This window comes from Nylanderia fulva, unplaced genomic scaffold (assembly GCF_048542155.1).
Source record: "Nylanderia fulva isolate GAGA-0341 unplaced genomic scaffold, ASM4854215v1 Scaffold4, whole genome shotgun sequence".
Taxonomy (NCBI): Eukaryota; Metazoa; Arthropoda; class Insecta; order Hymenoptera; family Formicidae; genus Nylanderia; species Nylanderia fulva.
The window spans coordinates 6,553,718-6,572,808 of record NW_028190476.1 but is presented as its reverse complement, the minus strand read 5'-3'; the positions used below and the strand labels follow the sequence as shown (position 1 = coordinate 6,572,808).

At 33.8% G+C, this 19,091-nt stretch overlaps 2 protein-coding genes across 12 annotated transcripts in view; one reads left to right on the top strand and one right to left on the bottom strand.

Annotated features, from left to right (window-relative positions):
• Window positions 1–877: 877 nt before the first annotated feature.
• LOC114937806 (uncharacterized) overlaps window positions 878–19,091 on the top strand; it is a 38,324-nt gene continuing 20,110 nt past the window's right edge. For 7 of the 9 annotated variants that reach the window (XM_085486096.1, XM_085486092.1, XM_085486091.1 and 4 more), the window contains exons 1-5: window positions 878–2,543; window positions 3,495–4,047; window positions 4,469–5,049; window positions 5,953–6,110; window positions 14,607–18,568. The gene's annotated coding sequence lies outside the window, so the exon portion shown is untranslated. The remainder of the gene's footprint in view (window positions 2,544–3,494; window positions 4,048–4,468; window positions 5,050–5,952; window positions 6,111–14,606; window positions 18,569–19,091) is intronic. The other 2 variants (XM_085486090.1, XM_085486089.1) reach the window with 2 other exon arrangements.
• On the bottom strand, window positions 11,927–17,885 carry Twi (twist). Of its 3 annotated transcripts, none has more exons than XM_029311434.2 (3): window positions 16,466–17,885; window positions 15,811–15,901; window positions 14,178–14,307 (listed from the first exon to the last, which is right to left on the bottom strand). In XM_029311434.2, the coding sequence occupies exons 1-3, from the start codon at window positions 17,418–17,420 to the stop codon at window positions 14,244–14,246; spliced, it is 1,110 nt and encodes a 369-aa protein (XP_029167267.1). In that variant the 5' UTR covers window positions 17,421–17,885; the 3' UTR covers window positions 14,178–14,243. The 3 variants fall into 3 exon arrangements, with proteins under 3 accessions (XP_029167268.1, XP_029167267.1, XP_029167270.1); XM_029311437.2 differs by having other exon boundaries at window positions 14,247–14,307; window positions 15,807–15,901; XM_029311435.2 differs by lacking the exon at window positions 15,811–15,901 and having other exon boundaries at window positions 11,927–14,307.

The following is a 19,091-nucleotide window of genomic DNA, read 5'->3' as shown; positions in this document are numbered from 1 at the left end:
TATTTATTTTTACACATATGCTGTCAATTGAAGATTGAGCAACACTGAACATTGTGTGAAATAGTTTGATTTAATAATATATATCTTAATGTAGAGTAATATGGCAAATTTTTTTACAGACACAAAAGTTTTCAGAACAATTTATTATAACTGTTAAATATTAATGTTGTGTTGCTAATATCTTTTGCGTCATAAGTGATAATGTTTCATGAATTACTTGCATAGAATAGTAACTGTTTTTGTTATATATTGAATACTTTTAGTCTCAAGTGTGCTGTAGCAAAAGGGTTAATATATTTTTCATTTATATATTCTTTAAATGGCTCGTAGAATTATTTTCTTGACATAACGTGAATTTCTTCCATTTAAATTTTTTTCTTTTTGACATAAGAAAAGTGTTTACAATATGTGCAGGTAAATTTACGCTCTTCCATATGTATTATATTTATATAATATTGAGAAAGAAAGAATCGAATTTTCTATAATAATTTTCTTTTGGATAAATGTTAAATTATAATTTAATCGTACTGAAGTGAAACTAACTTTTGTATATTTATTGATGACTTATTTCTACGAACCATAATTTTGAATTTTATTATGTGTAATCCTCCAACAGTGATAAGATAATTACAATGCTTATATATATATATAAATATATATATATATACATGTACATGTATGTTTATACATATTCTATCATAATATGTGTAAACATGCATAAATATTGTAATTATAATATAATTACGACAAAATAATGTAAATATAACATGTTATTATTGCTAAGCGTGTGGAATATAGTTTACTTACTTGAGATGTTTCCAAATGGTCTCATTAAAGATCCAACATCCGTTCAATCCTTTGGATCACATCCAATTTTATTCATTTATTTTAAAGAATTAATATTCTATTGTAGAAAATTATAGAATTAAGACATATATTTACTTATTTCAGTATAAAAATATTTATATCATTTTTAAGTTTGTGCACACAGATTTTTTAAATTATACGTTTAGAAGATAAATGTGTGCATATAAAAATAATGAAATGTTACACAAATATGTTGAGAATTAAGAGATGAAAAAAAGAACACAATGTTCAGTTAAAATCCTTGAATTTTGTACAAAGAATTTATTACATAATGATTGTTATATATCATTGTAAAAAAATTCTTTTCTTTTACGTAGGCAAATCTTTTTGTATTAAAATAATTGTAGAGTGCGATATCACGACAATATATAGGATTTTTAAATAAACAGAGTGAGAACAGACGATTCTCTTTCTCTCTCTCTTTTTACAATTAAACGATCATATTTAATTGATAATTGATAATTATCACGACAATATATAGAAATTTTAAATAAACAGAGAGTGAGAACAGACGAATCTCTTTCTCTATTTCATCTCTTTAAAATTAAGAAGCGATTATATCTAATAGATAATTAATAACTAACAAAGATAAATGAATCTGAAACATTTAGAGCGGAATATTGTTACATTTTGCGAATCAAAGAGACAAAAGAGCGAGATAAATTACTTTAATTCGCTTCGAGTTGAAATAAAGGAACAGCAAGCATTCTCTTATCGGGGAGCGCGGTTTACCATTTCGGTAAACTGTTGGAAATCCGCGTTGAATGCTTCGTTGTCCAAGTGCGCTCGGGAGGAAGGACATATCCTGTGAACCGATGTCGTATTTATTCCTTCTTACGCAGATAAATCGGGGCATGGCAACGTTTTCTCTCTTCTCGCGTGTATACATTAACTCTTCTAAAATCTTGCGACTGCATGTGCAATGTATATATTAACTTTTGGCTAAACTTTTGTGTGTATTTAAACACTTGAGACTTTTATATTATACATTATACGACTATTATATCATGTATTTTTTTTTATATCAAATGCGCTTTATTAACAAATCTTGCAGCTTTATGTTTGAAATATTCAAGAATTGTTTTTTCATTAAATTTAACATAGGCTGATTGATGATATATTCTATTTTTACTTATCGTTTCGTTTTCATTTTACTCGATGAACTTTATGTAACATCTGCCAAGCTCCGGTTTTATCTCGCAATCCCGTTATATTTTCTCCGCTCTTATATTTTATTATATTTTTCTTCTGTCAAAAACTGGCCACATGTCGCGAACGTGATGTAGCTTTTTTATGTCATCGTCGCATTTATGTAATCCGTCTTAATCTGAGCAAACATCCCGCAAAAGAAGCAAACAGCAATTTATTCGACCACGGAATAATAAGGAAGTCGCAGCCATGCAGCCGTTCTTCCATCTTCGAGGAGCTGCATCTGTAATCTCACCCTCGGATGCTGCTGCTGGCAACACCCTTCCGCATCTATAACGCCCCTTACGTATGTAAATCATCGGGAGAGGCGCCAGGACACTTTTGGTCTCGCTTCGAATCCTGCGTAAATAAGATGCATGTGTCCGCGACAGGATGTCACGCATATTCGATACATTCTTATTGAAATGATCGGTTTTATGAACCGAGAAAAATGTTATTTAATTTGACAAGAAGAGGAAAATGATATGGTAATTGCATTTGATGTATTGTAGAATAGAATACTTGTATTCCTTCTTGAAAGAAATTAATTCAGTAATGTTATATGAACCCGGGAAAAAAGTTTTTATATATAATAATTATATGTGAAACATGTCAATTTTTATACATAATTATGTAAATTTATATATATAAATTATAAGGGTTCATATATAAATTTATATAATTATATATAAAAAGCATTTTTTATCTAATTATGTATGGATATATATTTCATATATAATTTTGCGATTATATGTATAATTTTATATATCTCTATATAATTTTATATTGTTATATATAAACAATTTTTTCACGGGAAATTATGAGTGTCCTCATTTGTCCTCTCTTCACAGAGAGAATTTTCTCTTAGAATTTAGCCTGAAAATCATGTTAATCGTGGAATAATTCGACAATTGGAAGAATTTTTAAAGAGTTTCTTTGATTAATACTTACCAAATAATAAATAAATATTAATATCTACACAAGATATAAAATATGTTGGATTAATTTTACTATGTACATATTAATATTTTTGTGGTAAATATTTAATCAGAGAAGCTCTTATAAAAAAATTATTTCAATATCATATATATATTGTTTCATGATTACCGTGACTTTCAGGAAAAAATTCGAAGAGAAAATGTATTGAGATCAGTAAAAAAAATTAAGCATTTGCTCTCCCCTTTTGAATAAACACTGAAATTTATTTGCATATTTAATATAAAAAAATTAAAATACCAGAAAAATGAAGAAAGAACAAAAAAAATTAATTGTGCCTCTTGAAAAAAATCCTGCGGATGCCCACGTATGCGAAATTATGTATAAAATTATATGTAAAAAATGTAAACTACATGTAAAACTAGATTTTCTTATTTTGCGAAATTAATATGGAGCTGTCAGAATATTATTCAAATCAAATAATCGTAATGTTTTGCTTTCAGATTTGTATTCCACGCGAATGCAGCTTTCGAGATGACGTAATTCGATTTATTGGCGCCACACATCGGGCGAACTTCAGTTCGGTCACGAATCGAAATTCAAAAAGTCGAGCTTTTATGCATCCGTTCGATACCGGAAATGAAGGAAATAATGACCCTCCCGCGAGGGTGATTTAGAGTGTCGTCAATCGAGCCGAATGGTTCGTGGAATCGTTTTACGCCCTCGTTCTCCGATGGGTGGGACGAGAAACGACGATGCCTCGAGACAGCGAGAAAAAAGAAGAGATGAGAAAAGAGCTCCGAAATAATTAACTGTAGGGACGACCTCATTACGCGGCTTAATGAGCTGCCAGCGGCGAGTTTGTGTCGCGATGCTGCTGGATACTTGTTCGAGTCTTCGGGGGAAAAAAGAAGAGGAAAACGTACGTGACGCCCTGGCAAAAGTATTGCTTGTATCGCGACAGTGATTTATCGAGACCAGAATCGGCGCGATCCGATTTGTCAGTTTAACAAGACGCGCCTTGTCGACGCGTCCAGAATGAGACAATTAGTCGAGGTGAGTTAAACAGTGTTAGAAAATTTGATTGTTTTGTATCATCGCAAATCCCTCGAAGGAACGAGCAATTAGTTACACGAGGATTTGCTCCGATAAATCTGAAAACACTGGAATTTATTTGCATATTTAATATAAAAAATGAAAATAATCAAATAAAAATAATTAAGAAAGAGCAAAAAAAAAAACAGAAAAATTTAAATTATGCTCTCTCATCCTGGAAAAAATCCTGTGGACCCATATATTAGCAGTTGAAGATATTTTATCTAGGTTTTATCATATATATACATAAAATCATCATCATATATATTTCAACATCATACTTACAATATATTTCATCATGTATAAAAAATTGTAATGACTTTATTAACTTGACTAGAACTAATTGGACTAATGGAACTAATTATTATTTTCTTCTGTGTAGTCTCTTCGGATGATGGTTTACTCGAGTACTTCAGCCATCAGCTTCCCTGCCGATGGATTTTCGCGCATTTCTATTTCTATCCTCGGCGACGCCTCTCTTCGTCCACGTGGTTGCCCTATCACCGGGATTCGCACCGGAACCCCGGCACGGTGGTTCCTCGCACAGTATTTACCCACGTTCGTCGTAGGAGAGTGCCATATAATCCAGCGCGGAACGGTTTACTGCCGGCATAAAACCTCGTCGTGGCATACGAATAAGCGCGCCATCGCGGAAGAAGGAGGGGAAAGAGTTGGCCCTATTCAGATATAAATATATATATATATATATATATGTATATGCAAGTGGAGCACAACACACACACACACACACACACACGAGTTGCAAGGGCGCACACTTCCACTGGTACTAACGATGGGCGATTCATCATTCTCGCGGAGACCGAAAGGAGTAACAGAGATTGTGGTAATTTAATAGGAAAAGACAGAGAACAGCTGTTTGTCTCATCCCGACCGTTGCACTTTTTGGCGCGATTCTATTCTCTCATCAAACTCCTCCTTTTCACCTCCAGTCACAATGCAGAGGTAATTAATTTTTTGTGCGTATAAAGATTGTGATCAACAATACAGAGCATTTCGAGATAAAACAATATATAGGAATAGGAAGTTAAGTTTGAGTCGGGAATTTGCAGTAATGATTTTTAAAATCTGACTGTAATATAAGAATAAAATGAGATATATGATCAGAATAACTATTCTGATATTATATTATAATATATAATCAAAACTGAAAGAATTTTTTTTCTTATTGTCGGAGCAGGATTATATTGCATATAGAGATCCATAACAGTAATGGAAGACCTATAGAACAATATATAGGAATAGGAAATTGAATTTGAGTCGGAAATTTGCAGTAATAATTTTTAAAATCTGACTGTATATAAAAATAGAATGAGATGTATGATCAGAATAACTATTCTGATATTATATTATAATATATAATCAAAACTGAAAGAATTTATTTTCTTATTGTCGGAGCAGGATCATATTGCATAGAGATTCATAACAGTAATGGAAGACCTGTCTAACTTTCTCTCACGGGGTGATCCTGGAAATCTGAGAAACTGCGCCTAAACATAGCGACCTACCATGCACGGTGCATGACGTTTTATTTACGAACTCGCGAAGCCGATGGAGAGAAATCCTTCCAGCGGTTCCAGACGCTGATTATACCGGAGCGAGCAACTTTACGAGTTTCAATGTTTAATGTCACTGTTACGTACGCTATTGCGTTGTTTTTTGTACTCTTGTCGTTACATATACTCGTCACGCGTATGTCGGATATGTCTTTATGATACAGAACGCAGATGTATACGTCCGATGTTATGCATTTAGCGTAATCTTAATGTTCTGTATCAATAGTAATTGTTGATGTTCAACTCTGTTTAATTGAAGATTTTGACTAATGCAATGTTGTGTTTTTTACAGCTGGAAGTCGAGTTTTAATCTTCATTCATCGACCTGCACGAGATTGAGTTTCAATCTTCATGCATCGACCTGCTTCAGATCGAATTTTAATCTTTATTCATCGACCTACTCATAAAGATGATAAAACGAGACATAAATTCCCGAAGTGCAACAAATGCGTAAGTATTAAAATATAATTTAAAAATTGATTTTTTCCCGCTAATTATATAAAATTGTCCAGTTTTGAAAAAATCGAAAAAAAGATAAAAAGACTCGATAAAAAGTTTTAAAATTCGTGCATTATACATACAACTTAGAGTTTTTTTAATTTGTGTAAAGCAGAGAAACTTTTTTTGGAGAAAATATTTATTAAAATGACCATGAGGAATGAATTTGTCATCAGAGTCTGATTAATTTTCGAACTTAGACGTCGATATAAAGTAGCCGAGTTGGCAGAGAGAGTGAGCAAAACAGTCTTGCAATTTCTCATTCTCGCGCTTCTCAGCATCCTTGGATGCGATGATAGAGCGGAGAGAGGAAAGCCAGCATCCCATTCGATCTTACACGATTGGTCCAGGCAGAACACAATGACATGGCTTTGGACCAATGATGCGAGCTGGGCGTCTCTGTTCAGGTCCGTTGCTTGCAATAATATTTGCACTGGCACGTCTAATTCCATTAAGGCCGTCGCTGCCGTCGTCGGATGGAGTTTGATAAATTATTTATCGAGTCTTTTTCGTTCTTTTTGCCTCCCTCTGTCTATTTCACACGCGAACCTATCCTTCTGTTTCTCACAATCCCGTGTGAATTTTCCAATTTATAATCCCAGAGTGCCTGTGACGCTTATCATGCATTCTTGACATCATCAAAATTGTTAGAAATTATCCATAATTAAGGAGAATTTATAATTAAAACATTTTTTTAATATCTGCAAGACTATGTACGTTGAAGCTAAAAGAGCAGCTTGATTTAAAGGGAGGGTGAAAAGAGAAAAATCTTACTCCGATATTGTTTTCATAATCTTTCGTTTCTTTCATTATTGTTTTGCAGGATGAGTATAAAAATATTGTACATACATTACAATTGTACGAGCGAGAACGCTCGAATAAATAAGCAAAATAAGAGTAACATTGAATCGACGGAATGGATCAAAGCTCCGTTAAAATCTATCACACAGATATTTACAGACTATTATTTATATACGACCGTTACATAGTAATAGCACGTATATGCAATTGAAGAAAAAAATACATGTGTATATTAACTCGAGATATACAAAACGCTCGCGGCTTTCATAGGAATAACAAATTATTACATTCTTGCTGCAAATTGTACTCGTACACTGAAAAAATTTGTTAATTTGATTAACCTTTCAAGTAAATCCATTATTTTATTAATTGAACATAATTAGTATTTAAATTAAATATATATAAACGTATTGTGTTAGATTTAATATATCATATTTAATTTAAATATTTTATATGTCCAATTAACAAAATAATATTTAGTTGAAGGGTTTAGTCAAGTTAACAGTTTTTTTTTGTAAGATTCATTTTGTATATGTATACAATACCTTCGTGTGTGCTATCTGGTAGTGTAAAAAAATATATTTAAACTGAATCGTAAAATGTTGCGAATGTACAGCTTGTCATTTTTTTTTTTTTGGTTTTGTTTAAATTTTATATATTCTGCTAACATTGTAAGTATACATACAAACGTATATTTAAAAAAAATTTTTATTTGGAAGGTTAAAATCTATCTATTAATGTTTCGAATTATAATAGACGAAGAAATGTAATGAACTATACGATATAGTAATTTGTGTTAAATTGTTAATTAGGCAGATATTTAAATTCACATAAATCGAAACGTACATAATTAATAAATGTTTACGAAAAATGCACGCGTATATATTTAATAAAATATAAAAAAAGAGAGACGTAAATATATAAAAAAGGAATTACAAATTAAATACAAATAATATAAAAACAAGTGTGGAGTTGTTATCTCTGTGCTAGTTTTTATTATTTGCTCGTGCAATTAATGTTCTCGCATTCAATTAATCGAGATAAGGCAAGCCAAAATTTGCGCGATTAATAACCGATAATTGTAGCATAAATGTTTGCAAAAAGTATACGCAGAGAGAATCTCTTAGAATTTACCCCGAAAATCATAATTATTGGACAATATGAAGTTGAAAGAATTTGATTAAAGTTTCTGTGATTAATATTTACACCACAAAAAAATATTAATATCGACCACAATATAAAATATAAAATATGTTCGATTAATTTTTTTTTAAATATTTTTTATTGTAGTAAATATTAATCAGGGAAACTCTTATTATGAGTATATGTTTATACAGAAAATACAACAAAAAAAACACGTGAATATAAAATAAACGATGACAAATTAGAACTAAGATAGTAAAAATAATGAATATTAATGAACTCCACAATTGTTATTATATCGACATCTCCGAGCAAGCTTTATTATTACTTTTATGCGTAATTAACGCTTTCGCGTTCAATTAAGCGATAAAATCCAGCGGTCTCCCAAAATTCGCGCATTAGTAACCGGTAAGCACAAGTTAAATTGCTTCGCCGGTCTGCTAACGTTAATTGGCCCGGTAAAAACATTTATCAACGTTTCGGCCAGGGCGACAGTCCAGAGAGCGAGAAAGAGAGAAGGAATCTCGACAGCGAGAAACCGCGCCGCTCGCGCTTCTGTCGTTTTTATTCGTCGCGCAACGCGCCGGTGCCGACCATAAATCTCTTTGAATTCAATTAGCCAAGACACACATCCAACATTCGGCGTCTCCCTTTTCGGGAAATCCCTCCTATAAAAACAAACCCGACGCGCCCCTTCGCCGCGCGATGCATCGACTTGATCGTATTAAAAAAATCCGCCTCGCAAACGCTGAAAATTTCAATATAAATCCATCAATTTAGCGTTAATTTATTTAAATTGTCGATTTGCAAAATCGGAACTATATGATTTTAACAAATTGAAACCTAAAATTTCATTTCCACTTTATTTACTATTTTTTGACAGCTCGCCTATGACTTTCCCAGGGAATTTCTTTGCCCTGAAATTCGCCTTGTTAATTCAGCGCTAATTTATTTAAAATTGTCAGTTTGCAAAGTGAAAACTATGATTTGAACAAATTGAAAACTAAAATTCCACTTGCATTAATTTACTATTTTTTTTTGACAGCTCGCCTGACTTTTCCAGGTAATTTTACCGCTCTGAAATCGACTTATTTTGACAATTGTGGTCACGATTTTCCCGAGAGTGTCGACTCTTTTTTGGATATTCTATGCATTCGCGATGGCGGTGGCAAAAGAAAGATGTTGAGAATGACCATGACAGCTGTTTTGCTTCGCGGAGGCCTAGACAAGTCGAGCAACGACGGGCGTTCAAGGACGATCCGAAAAGAGCCCTCATCTTCCTCCTCCTCTCGCATTGATATAATTGCCGGTATCCCCAAAAATAATTTTCCCGCGTTAGCAAAGTTCCATCTGTCGCTGCTTTGACAAAACGTCCGTCCTGTGTGTGTTTACGAAACGTTCGTGAGATTTTGATAATCGAAAATCGACGATCTCTCAACGAATTTCGTCGTTCTTTTTTAATTTCGATAAAAAAAGTGTCCGTACAATATATATTCGTACACAGAAAATTTTCTCTTAGAATTTACCCTGAACATCATTAATCGTAGGACAATATGGTTATTGGAAGAATTATATTTTTACCACAATAACAAATATTAGTATCTACCACAATAAGATGTGAAAAATGTTCAATTAATTTGACTGTGTATATATTTTCTTGTGGTAAATATTAATCAGAGAGAGAAAGAGAAGCTCTTATAAAATTCTTCTATAGTTGTCCTATATACGATTATACCATGATTTTCAGACTAAATTCTAAGAGAACATTCTCTCTGTATATCTATTTTTCCACAAATTATTTTTTACTCTACAAAGAAAAGATTCTGCTTCTTTGAAATTAATAATAATTCTGTATTTTTACCAAAATAATAGAGATATACATAAATCATAGAGATACATCTGATATATATATAAAATATTATTTGTGCGATTGATGTACAAATATTTTTTAATTTGTAATTTATTTTACATTTACGTATTTTTATATTCTTCATTAAGTATATACATATACATATAAGCATCTTTGGTAGGCTATTTTTCTTATTTTTAATATATATACATTTATTAACAAATGCAAACATTAATATATCTATGGTTAACAATGTTAACAATAGATTATCACATAATAACATTTCTTCATCTATCTAATTGTAAACATCATATTATTTTAACTTTGTTTCGTAAATGGTTTCTATACAATGAAATTCTTTATTGACGCTGTTTTTCCGCTACATATTGGCACATTTGACCATACGTAAAGTCAGGAAGTAAATAAAACATGCGCAACGAAACATTTCATCTTGCGTATATATGCCATTAAAATATAAGATTGGAAAAAGTAGAAGAGTAACTCGATCCCGATGATTTCGAAGAAAAAAAAAAGAATTTTATCATATCTATCCGCGCTGAAATCGCGATTTTTCTCATCTTGTCGACCACGTTTTTTTTTTTTTTAATTTTTTCACCAAGATTCAACGCCGGAATAAAGAGCCGGGGAGCGACTCTTTAACGTGGCGTGTCTTCGTTAAGCTGCTCAAAAACGTGGCCGAAAGAGTTGGCTTTGACCGGTTTAAAATAACTAACGTCACTGGGAATATATATTCACGGTGCTGTGTGAGTACCGAAGTTGCGACGGATATTTTATATTACGAATACGCGATGAGAAGAAGCCGACGTCGGGGGCCACATTCTGTCATCTTTTGGGAGGAAAAAAAATAATATTGTGCCCGTCCGATGGGCGCCAAAATACTCGTTAACTTTGTTCCTCTCTCTTTACTGTTTCTTTAAGACGATCCCGAATCCGGGAATTATCAAATGACTGGACGCACGATCGTCCTCTCTGTGAGGAAAAATACATACATTTATGGAAAAAAATCAGCTACCTTAACTAAATTTCAGCTGTCCCAATATCGAAACGAAATTTAATTATCGCGTCTAAATTTTAGCTATGACACTCTCTCAATTTCTTGAAGTGAAAACCGAACAATCTCATTCCAAAAGAGTGGAATTTTACTCTAAAAGAGTGAGAGCTCACTTTTCTTTTGGAATGAGATTGTTCGGTTTTCACTCCAAGAAATTTAGAGAGTAGTTGATATTTAGGCATGATAACTAAATTTCATGTGTATTCATATACAGGGACAGCTAAAATTGAGCTATAATAGCTAATTTTTTCCCGCGATATATTGTAAACGAGCGGCGATTAATTACTTGTAAAAAATTAAATTAAAGTATAAGTTGTATTTTCGCGTCGTGACAAAAATCCATTTAAGGCAATTCACTTTATTCGCGAAATTAATTTAAATATTTCATGATCGAAGATCAATCGCGTCGAAATATAATATAGAAAGATGAGATGTGTGAAATGAGTGTTTTTCAAAAGTTTATTACAAGTTATTATTATTTTCTATATGCAAAATTAAAATTCACTTGCAAAGTACATTTGCATTTTCCCGGAGTATCTTGTAATAATTTAAATTAATTTATAAATATTTCACAAATGTTTTTTTTACATGCGGTTATGAGTATATGTATATGCATATATTTACCGTGAAAAAAATTAGAAAAAAATTATGAAATTTACAGTTTACTGGCGAAAGTTCGTGATGAACGTTTTGAAAGCAAGTTTATTTTAAGTTGTCATTTTTTTCCATATGCAAAATTAAAATTCACTTGCAAAGTACATTTGCATTTTTTCCAGAGAGTTTAAATATAATTTATAAATATTCCACAAATGTTTTTTTATATGCGATTTTATATATATGTGTATCTATATGCATATATTTGTTGCGTTCTAAAAAAATTTTTGAAAGGTTTATCGGCGAAAGTTTGTGGTGTGAACATTTCGGAAGCAAGTTTATTATAAGGCAAGTTTCTTATAAGTTATAATTTGTTCTACATGCAAAATTAAAATTCACTTGCAAAGTACATTTACATTTTTCCCAGAGTATCTTGTAATAATTTAAATATAATTTATAAATATTTCGCAAATGTTTTTTTACGTGCGGTTTTATATATACATGTATATATGTGTAAGCAAATATTTGCTGCGTTATAAAAAATTATGAAATTTGGTGTCTACCAGCGAAAGTTTGTGGTGAACGTTTTGAAGGCAAGTTTATTATAAGTTATCATTTTTTCTACATGCAAAATTAAAATTTATTTGCAAAGTACATTTACATTTTTCCCGGAGTATCTTGTAATAATTTAAATATCATTTATAAATATTTCACAAATGTTTTTTACGTGCGGTTTTATATACATGTATATATGTATATGCAAATATTTGCTGCGTTATCAAAAAATTATGAAATTTGCAGTTTACCTATAAAAATTCGCGGTAAACGTTTCGAAGGCAAGTTTATTATAAGTTATCATTTTTTCTACATGCAAAATTAAAATTTACTTGCAAAGTACATTTACATTTTTCTCGGAGTATCTTGTACTAATTTAAATATCATTTATAAATATTTCACAAATGTTTTTTACGTGCGGTTTTATATATATACATGTATATATGTATATGCAAATATTTGCTGCGTTATCAAAAAATTATGAAATTTGCAGTTTACCTATAAAAATTCGCGGTAAACGTTTCGAAGGCAAGTTTATTATAAGTTATTTTTCTCTATATGCAAAATTAAACTTTACCTCCAAAGTACATTTGCATTTGCCTCGGAGTACTATCTTGTAATAATTTAAATATAATTTATAAATATGATTCACAGATATTTTTTTTACATGCGGTTATGTATACATGTATATATGTATATGCAAATATTTGCTGTGTTAAAAAAAATTATGAAATTTGCTATCTACCAGTGAAAGTTCGCGGTGAACGTTTTGAAGGTGAGTTTATTATAAGGCAAGTTTCTTATAAGTTATCGTTTTTTTCTACATGAAAAATTAAAATTTACTTGCAAAGTACATTTACATTTTTCTTGGATTATCTTGTAATAATTTAAATATAATTTATAAATATTTCGCGAATATTTTTTATGTACAGTTATACATACATACATGTATACATATGTGTACATGCAAATATTTGCTGTGTTATAAAAAATTATGAAATTTGCAGAGTTTAGTGCGGTGAAAGTTCGCGGTGAACGAAAGCAAGTTTAGCGAAGCTTATAAGATTCAATAAATCAAGTATGCAAAAAGATTGTTTGGACAGACCGGGTAAACGCTCGTAAATTTGGCGTTAACGGGCTGCAAGACGTGCTTTCGAGAGGTAGCCAAAACGAAGAGTAGAAAATGCGCGAGTGAGGGAATCTCCCAGCAATAATCGATTACCCGTCGTTTTATTGTTATCGAGATATACCCCGCGATAATGAAAAATAATAATGAAAAACAACTTCTTTGCGCTTTTGACAAAAATCAACAATGATTTATACACTTGCGTAACAAGACCGGTTGTTCGTCGGTTTAAATCCGCGAGCATACACAGAGACAAAGATCCATCATGCCATGCTCTCGCGAAGAGATAATTTCGTTGATTGATGCAGGTGCGTGACGCGGCGTCGTTTAATAAGCGCGCATTGCAACGATGCGATGTGGTACACGGAGAAGTTGTCGCGCCGTTAATAGTCCGATGAGAAGACGTAAATTATTGGCTTACATTATATTGCGAGTGAGAAGGAGAGAGAGAGAGGCCGCGAATTAACGGGGACAGGAATTAACTACCGCGATTTAGATTTCAAAAGCGAGCCGGAAGAGAGCGCTGTAAACGCGTGTATGTATATTACTTTATGAGATCGGTTTTTTACATTATAATAATTTATTTACTTTGATAAATGACGAAAGATGATAGTTACGAAAAAAAAACCGGCGAGAGTAACATATACGTGCATAGCAAAGTCGCAGGAACATCCTGTTTCATTTTTTTCGTTTTTATTTCTTAATTTCTAATCTTTGCTGTTATTTGCTTTTATACTTATTATATTTTGATGAACAAGATATTCTTGCGATGTACATATTAAATTAATACGAATGTCTTAGGATTATCTCGCGATCTTACCTTATTAAATTTTAATGTAATTATATGTTATCCTATATGGCCGCATATTTTACAAACTCGAATTCCAGTCACCCTCCATTCGCCAAACACTGAAAGCGTAGGATAATTTTTCATGTGCCATAAAACTACTGGGTGATGACTGAGCAATCTCCCTCGCAGCCATTATCGCACTTCTGGTGCCTCTCTCCCCTGAAACAAAAATTTTTATCAATGTGTCTCATTATCATCAAATGTATATAAAATCATCTAATATATACACGATCGAATATTTTCCTCCTGTAAATTGTTCAAAAAAAAATGAAAGAATCATGAAACAATGCATTTTAATATTTCCGCACATCTGAACATGATGAAGAAAAAATTCGAGATTATTATAATTATATATAAAACTAATTTTAAAAAACTGCTCTCATAAGTGAACGTTTTCACTTACTTTATCTTTATGAATTACGGAATTTTTAAATTTAATCTTCACATTATTCTTTCAGGAAGAGTCTCGTATTTCGACAAGAGATATAAAAGAGCAGAGAAGAGCCAACGAAGAAATTGAAGAGGAGAAGTCGCAGAGAGATATTGTACGCGATAATTCTACGTGAGTTTCAAAATAAAAGGGAAGCAGTGGCATCGGAGTAACAGACACGAGAAATGCCTTGAGACAGCGAATCGAATAAAAGAAACGTACGGTATGTATAATATTTCCGTCTCGCAAAAGTCAAGAGAACACGACGGGCCATTCGATCTCGATATCGTTTTAATCAGAATTACGAATACATCATTGCGTTATTTGGCATGTACCGGATGGCTTGTGTCATTCTCTGGTTGAGATAAAAATGAAATAAACGATCTATAGGTCTGTGCTCTCTTCACAGGGTTGGCGATAAGTCGGAATTGCAGACAGAATTTTAATAGACAGTCGAGTTTCTTTTTTTTTATTTCGTTTTATTAAATAATTTTATATAGACATTGGTTCAAAAATGTTTTATTATCACATGTTACAGTAAGAAGATGAAATATAATACGTTGGCTTAACTTTTCATTTCAAAATGACTTCTCCATCTTCGATGGAGCTTAAAATCATATGCAGAGATTGAATTTCATATCACACTATTTTTTTGTCTTCTATGGGTAAACATTGAATTGAAATAAAGAAAGCATATAATTAGAATAAATAGATTATAATACCGACTTATTCTTACATTGTTGTATTTTTACATCAATAGCGAATCTGCTAATATCTTCACGTTGATATTTTTATTTTAACTTTTTGATGAGATTGATTTGAACATTTTTTGAGCCAATGCTTATCTATAATATTTCACTTATATATAAAGTTATTTTAACCCATAGAATATACTTCATAAAGTTCAATCAATATAACTTTAGAATATCCTATGCATATAATAATAAAATATATCGCGCGTGCGCGCCGCATATTTATTATTTTACATATTAAAAGCTAGAATCCGCAGGCTCATTATAACTATATAACTTAAGAAAACAATAAACACACAGGCAGGATGACGCGATATATGAAGAGAGAGCTCATTCGAAAGCACTTACACGACGTAAATGCTCCTTTAAGGCTCGTTCATAGCATGTAAATTACAGAAATCCGCAGGCGGGAGTCTGTTTAATTACATTGTGCTGTAAACAAGCCCGGGTCACCCTCAGCTGGTGTAAACACGTACCTACCGTTCTTCGGAAGAGGTGCCGACGGAGACAATCCTCGAGCGTTTCTCCAAATAATGTGTAGTCGGTACCGTAAGCTTGCAGCATCTCTTTGCTGCAAGATGGTTACTCAAATTATACACACTAAAATAACTACAGCCAAGCCTCCGTATTCTTAATATATATTCTCATCTACATTCCCAAATAAAATAAAATTATGCGCGCACAAAATATACAAAACATACAAAGTATAGAGAAAGAAGCGTAGAATGGGCGAAAAGAATACGGAAGTGTGAAAAAAAGAAGAGATGTTAAGAATGCGAAAGTTCGACTGTAAAAAATGTTGTATAAACATAGGTCGTGGGTACATACATATTTTCATCTGAATCATGAAGGACTCGGAGCAAGTTTTGGAAACAAATCACTGGTCCGCAAAGAATCCGTGAGAATCGGCTAATAGTTTGCTTCAGAAAGTATTTGTAAACATTGAATCGAATCGTGCTTGTAAGGTATTTCGAAGAGCGACGAGGAACCGAACGCCTTAAGCTAATGTTACAACCTATGTTCACGTAACATTTTATTCTTCAGTGTGTATTTTATTCTTTCTCTTCGTATTTGTATTTTGACGAACGTGTAATTACACTTTAACTGGGACTATGTATACTAATCTCGAAATTACCTATATTTTCAGAGCTATCGCTGCAATCGGCGTTATACTTCAGTACGTGCAACAGGAAGTCGATGTACCTGGCAGCTAACTTGAGAGTCTGAATTTTGCTAAGCTTGTCGCTCGGTAGAGTAGGTATGATCCTCCTGAGCGCGGCGAACGCCTCGTTGAGGCTCTGCGTCCTCTGACGTTCACGGACATTCGCCATCGCTCTTTGATTCGTGGTCTCCTCGTCGCTCTGGTTGTTCTTTCTACGCAGCTTGGTTCTCGTCGTCGAGGCAGTCGTTATCTCGCCCTCGGACTCGTTGTTGCTGGTGCCGCTGAGCTTCCTTTTCTTCCTGACAGTCGATCTGCCGTCCGCGACGCCGTAGCTCCTCGTCGACGACGAAGACGACGGTTCGGTCATGTGACCGAGCTCCGGGGTCTGCTTGCAGTACCTCGGAACTTGATCGACCATACTACCGTCGGGCTTGTAATCGAGCACGTCGGGCTTGTACTCTATTACCTCCGCCTTGTATTCCACCACGGGTACTCCATCCACGGGATGGTAGGACTGTCCGTGGATGGACTGGACGGAGCCAGGAGAGACAATGTCCTCGGCGCCGCAGCCGCCAGGCGAATACATGTCGTGGTGATGGAACCTCGAGTTTTCCGGATTTTTGAAAACGACATGCGGAAGACTGTAATCGGCCGTGACCTGATGATAATCGGACGACAAGAGATTGCGATGCTCCGGCGGACCGCTCAGATCCATCAGGTGCCTCGCGGACGGCGTGAAACTCTCGTAACACGTCACCGGCGAGTTGCTGGCGGAATTGTAGCCGTCGCTGCTATGCGCCGCGTTGCTGACATTGTTGTTGCCGTTACGCAGCATGTAGCAGTAATTTGTTGAGACCGGTATGCACTGGGACGCCTGCTGTAGTGTCGGCGTCGGCGCCGGCGCCGGTTGTGGTGCGGCTCCTCGCATCCTCCGGGTGCTCGATGCTGCCTCAGCACATCGAGACACGAAGCGTCGACACAGTGCGGGTGACACGACGACGTTCTTGTATTATCCGACACGACGTCGGATACCAAGTACCAGATTTCCTCGATTAACCGCATCCACCCTATTTCACCGCTACGCCAGCACGCGAATCACGCACCGGCGCACATTTCACTGCAAAACCGAACGCGAGGGATCACTTTTCAAATATATATAGCACGCAGCGACACGGAGTTTTTAATTTCTTTTTTTTTTTTTTTACAAGCGATTTTTTTTTTTTAATAGGCGAGAGCCGACGCGATGCTCGAAAAGTAATCCGCGCGATCAAAAGTCTCGAAACTCCTGTTTGTGTCGCAATCGCTGTCGGCTGCTTGGTCGTTTCCTTTACTCTTTGAATGTTACTATTCGTCTGACGAAGAAGGCCCCGTACGATTCTTGCGCCTCAGGAACCCCGCCTCCGACGACGAGTGTGACTGGTCCCGATTATCACTTTGTCCCCACCCATGAAAATGGAAAGAGGGGAAATATGTAAATTGAGAATATATGTATGTGTGTATACGTGTGCGTATGTGTGTGTACATGTGTATATGGGTGTGGGTAGCTATGAGTGTGTAAATAGATCAGGTGGCGAGGGTGGGGAGGAAAAACGGAAGACTTCTCTGCGATGTAACGATGCTGAAGACTATGAATGCGCGATTGCGGGAATCTCAAATGGAGAATCTTGAAATGTTAATTATTTTAAAACATCTTCATAAATTGTAATTGCAAAGTAATATCTTGAAAATTTAAAAACATTTTTATTTTCAAAATTTATCATTCTTTAAATTTTATTTTCCAACACGTGTGCTTTTTTTGGATAAATCATGTATGTATATATGATAAACGATTATGTCTATGGCCCTTTTTAGGCGAAGTTTACGCAAATCTGGATTTAATCATCACGAAATGTTGTGTCGGGAAAGTGACGTATCGACATTTTTCAGGCTCCTACAATTCGGAAGCTGAGCGAGGATGAAAAATCAGTGAGATGAGAGTTACGACGTGGCCAAAAATAAGGGAGCCCGCACAGCAACGTAAAAAGTACATTCCCGAGTAAGAAAGGGGGCAACAGGAGAGAGAGGAACAAAAATACCGTGAGTATTTTATAATAAAGAAGCAGAATAATTTTCTAAATTTTCTTGCACATTCCACACAATATGCGTAAGATATATCCTGCATAGACAATAATAAAAGCGATAAAATAATAATTAACATAAATATAAATAATATCTCGATCGAGAAATCGCAAAATATTGTAGAGAAATAAAAAGAAACAAAGAACCCAGCAAACATCGATATATAATTGTTACATTGCTATAATAATACAGAATATAACAGGTAATATAACGTGTACGTTACATGTAACATCCATGTTAGTTGTAATTTCCCACTCATAGATGTAACATTTTAATATAACATATATTACATTGTAGTTATATTGTAATTATATACCAAATAGCACATTGATGTATTGATAAGTCAGTGCTATCTTAGGATATAATGACAATATAACTATAATGTAATATATGTAATATTAAAAATGTTACATCTATAAGTGGGAAATTACAACTAACATATACGTTACATGTAACATGCTTAAGTATATAATAACATTTA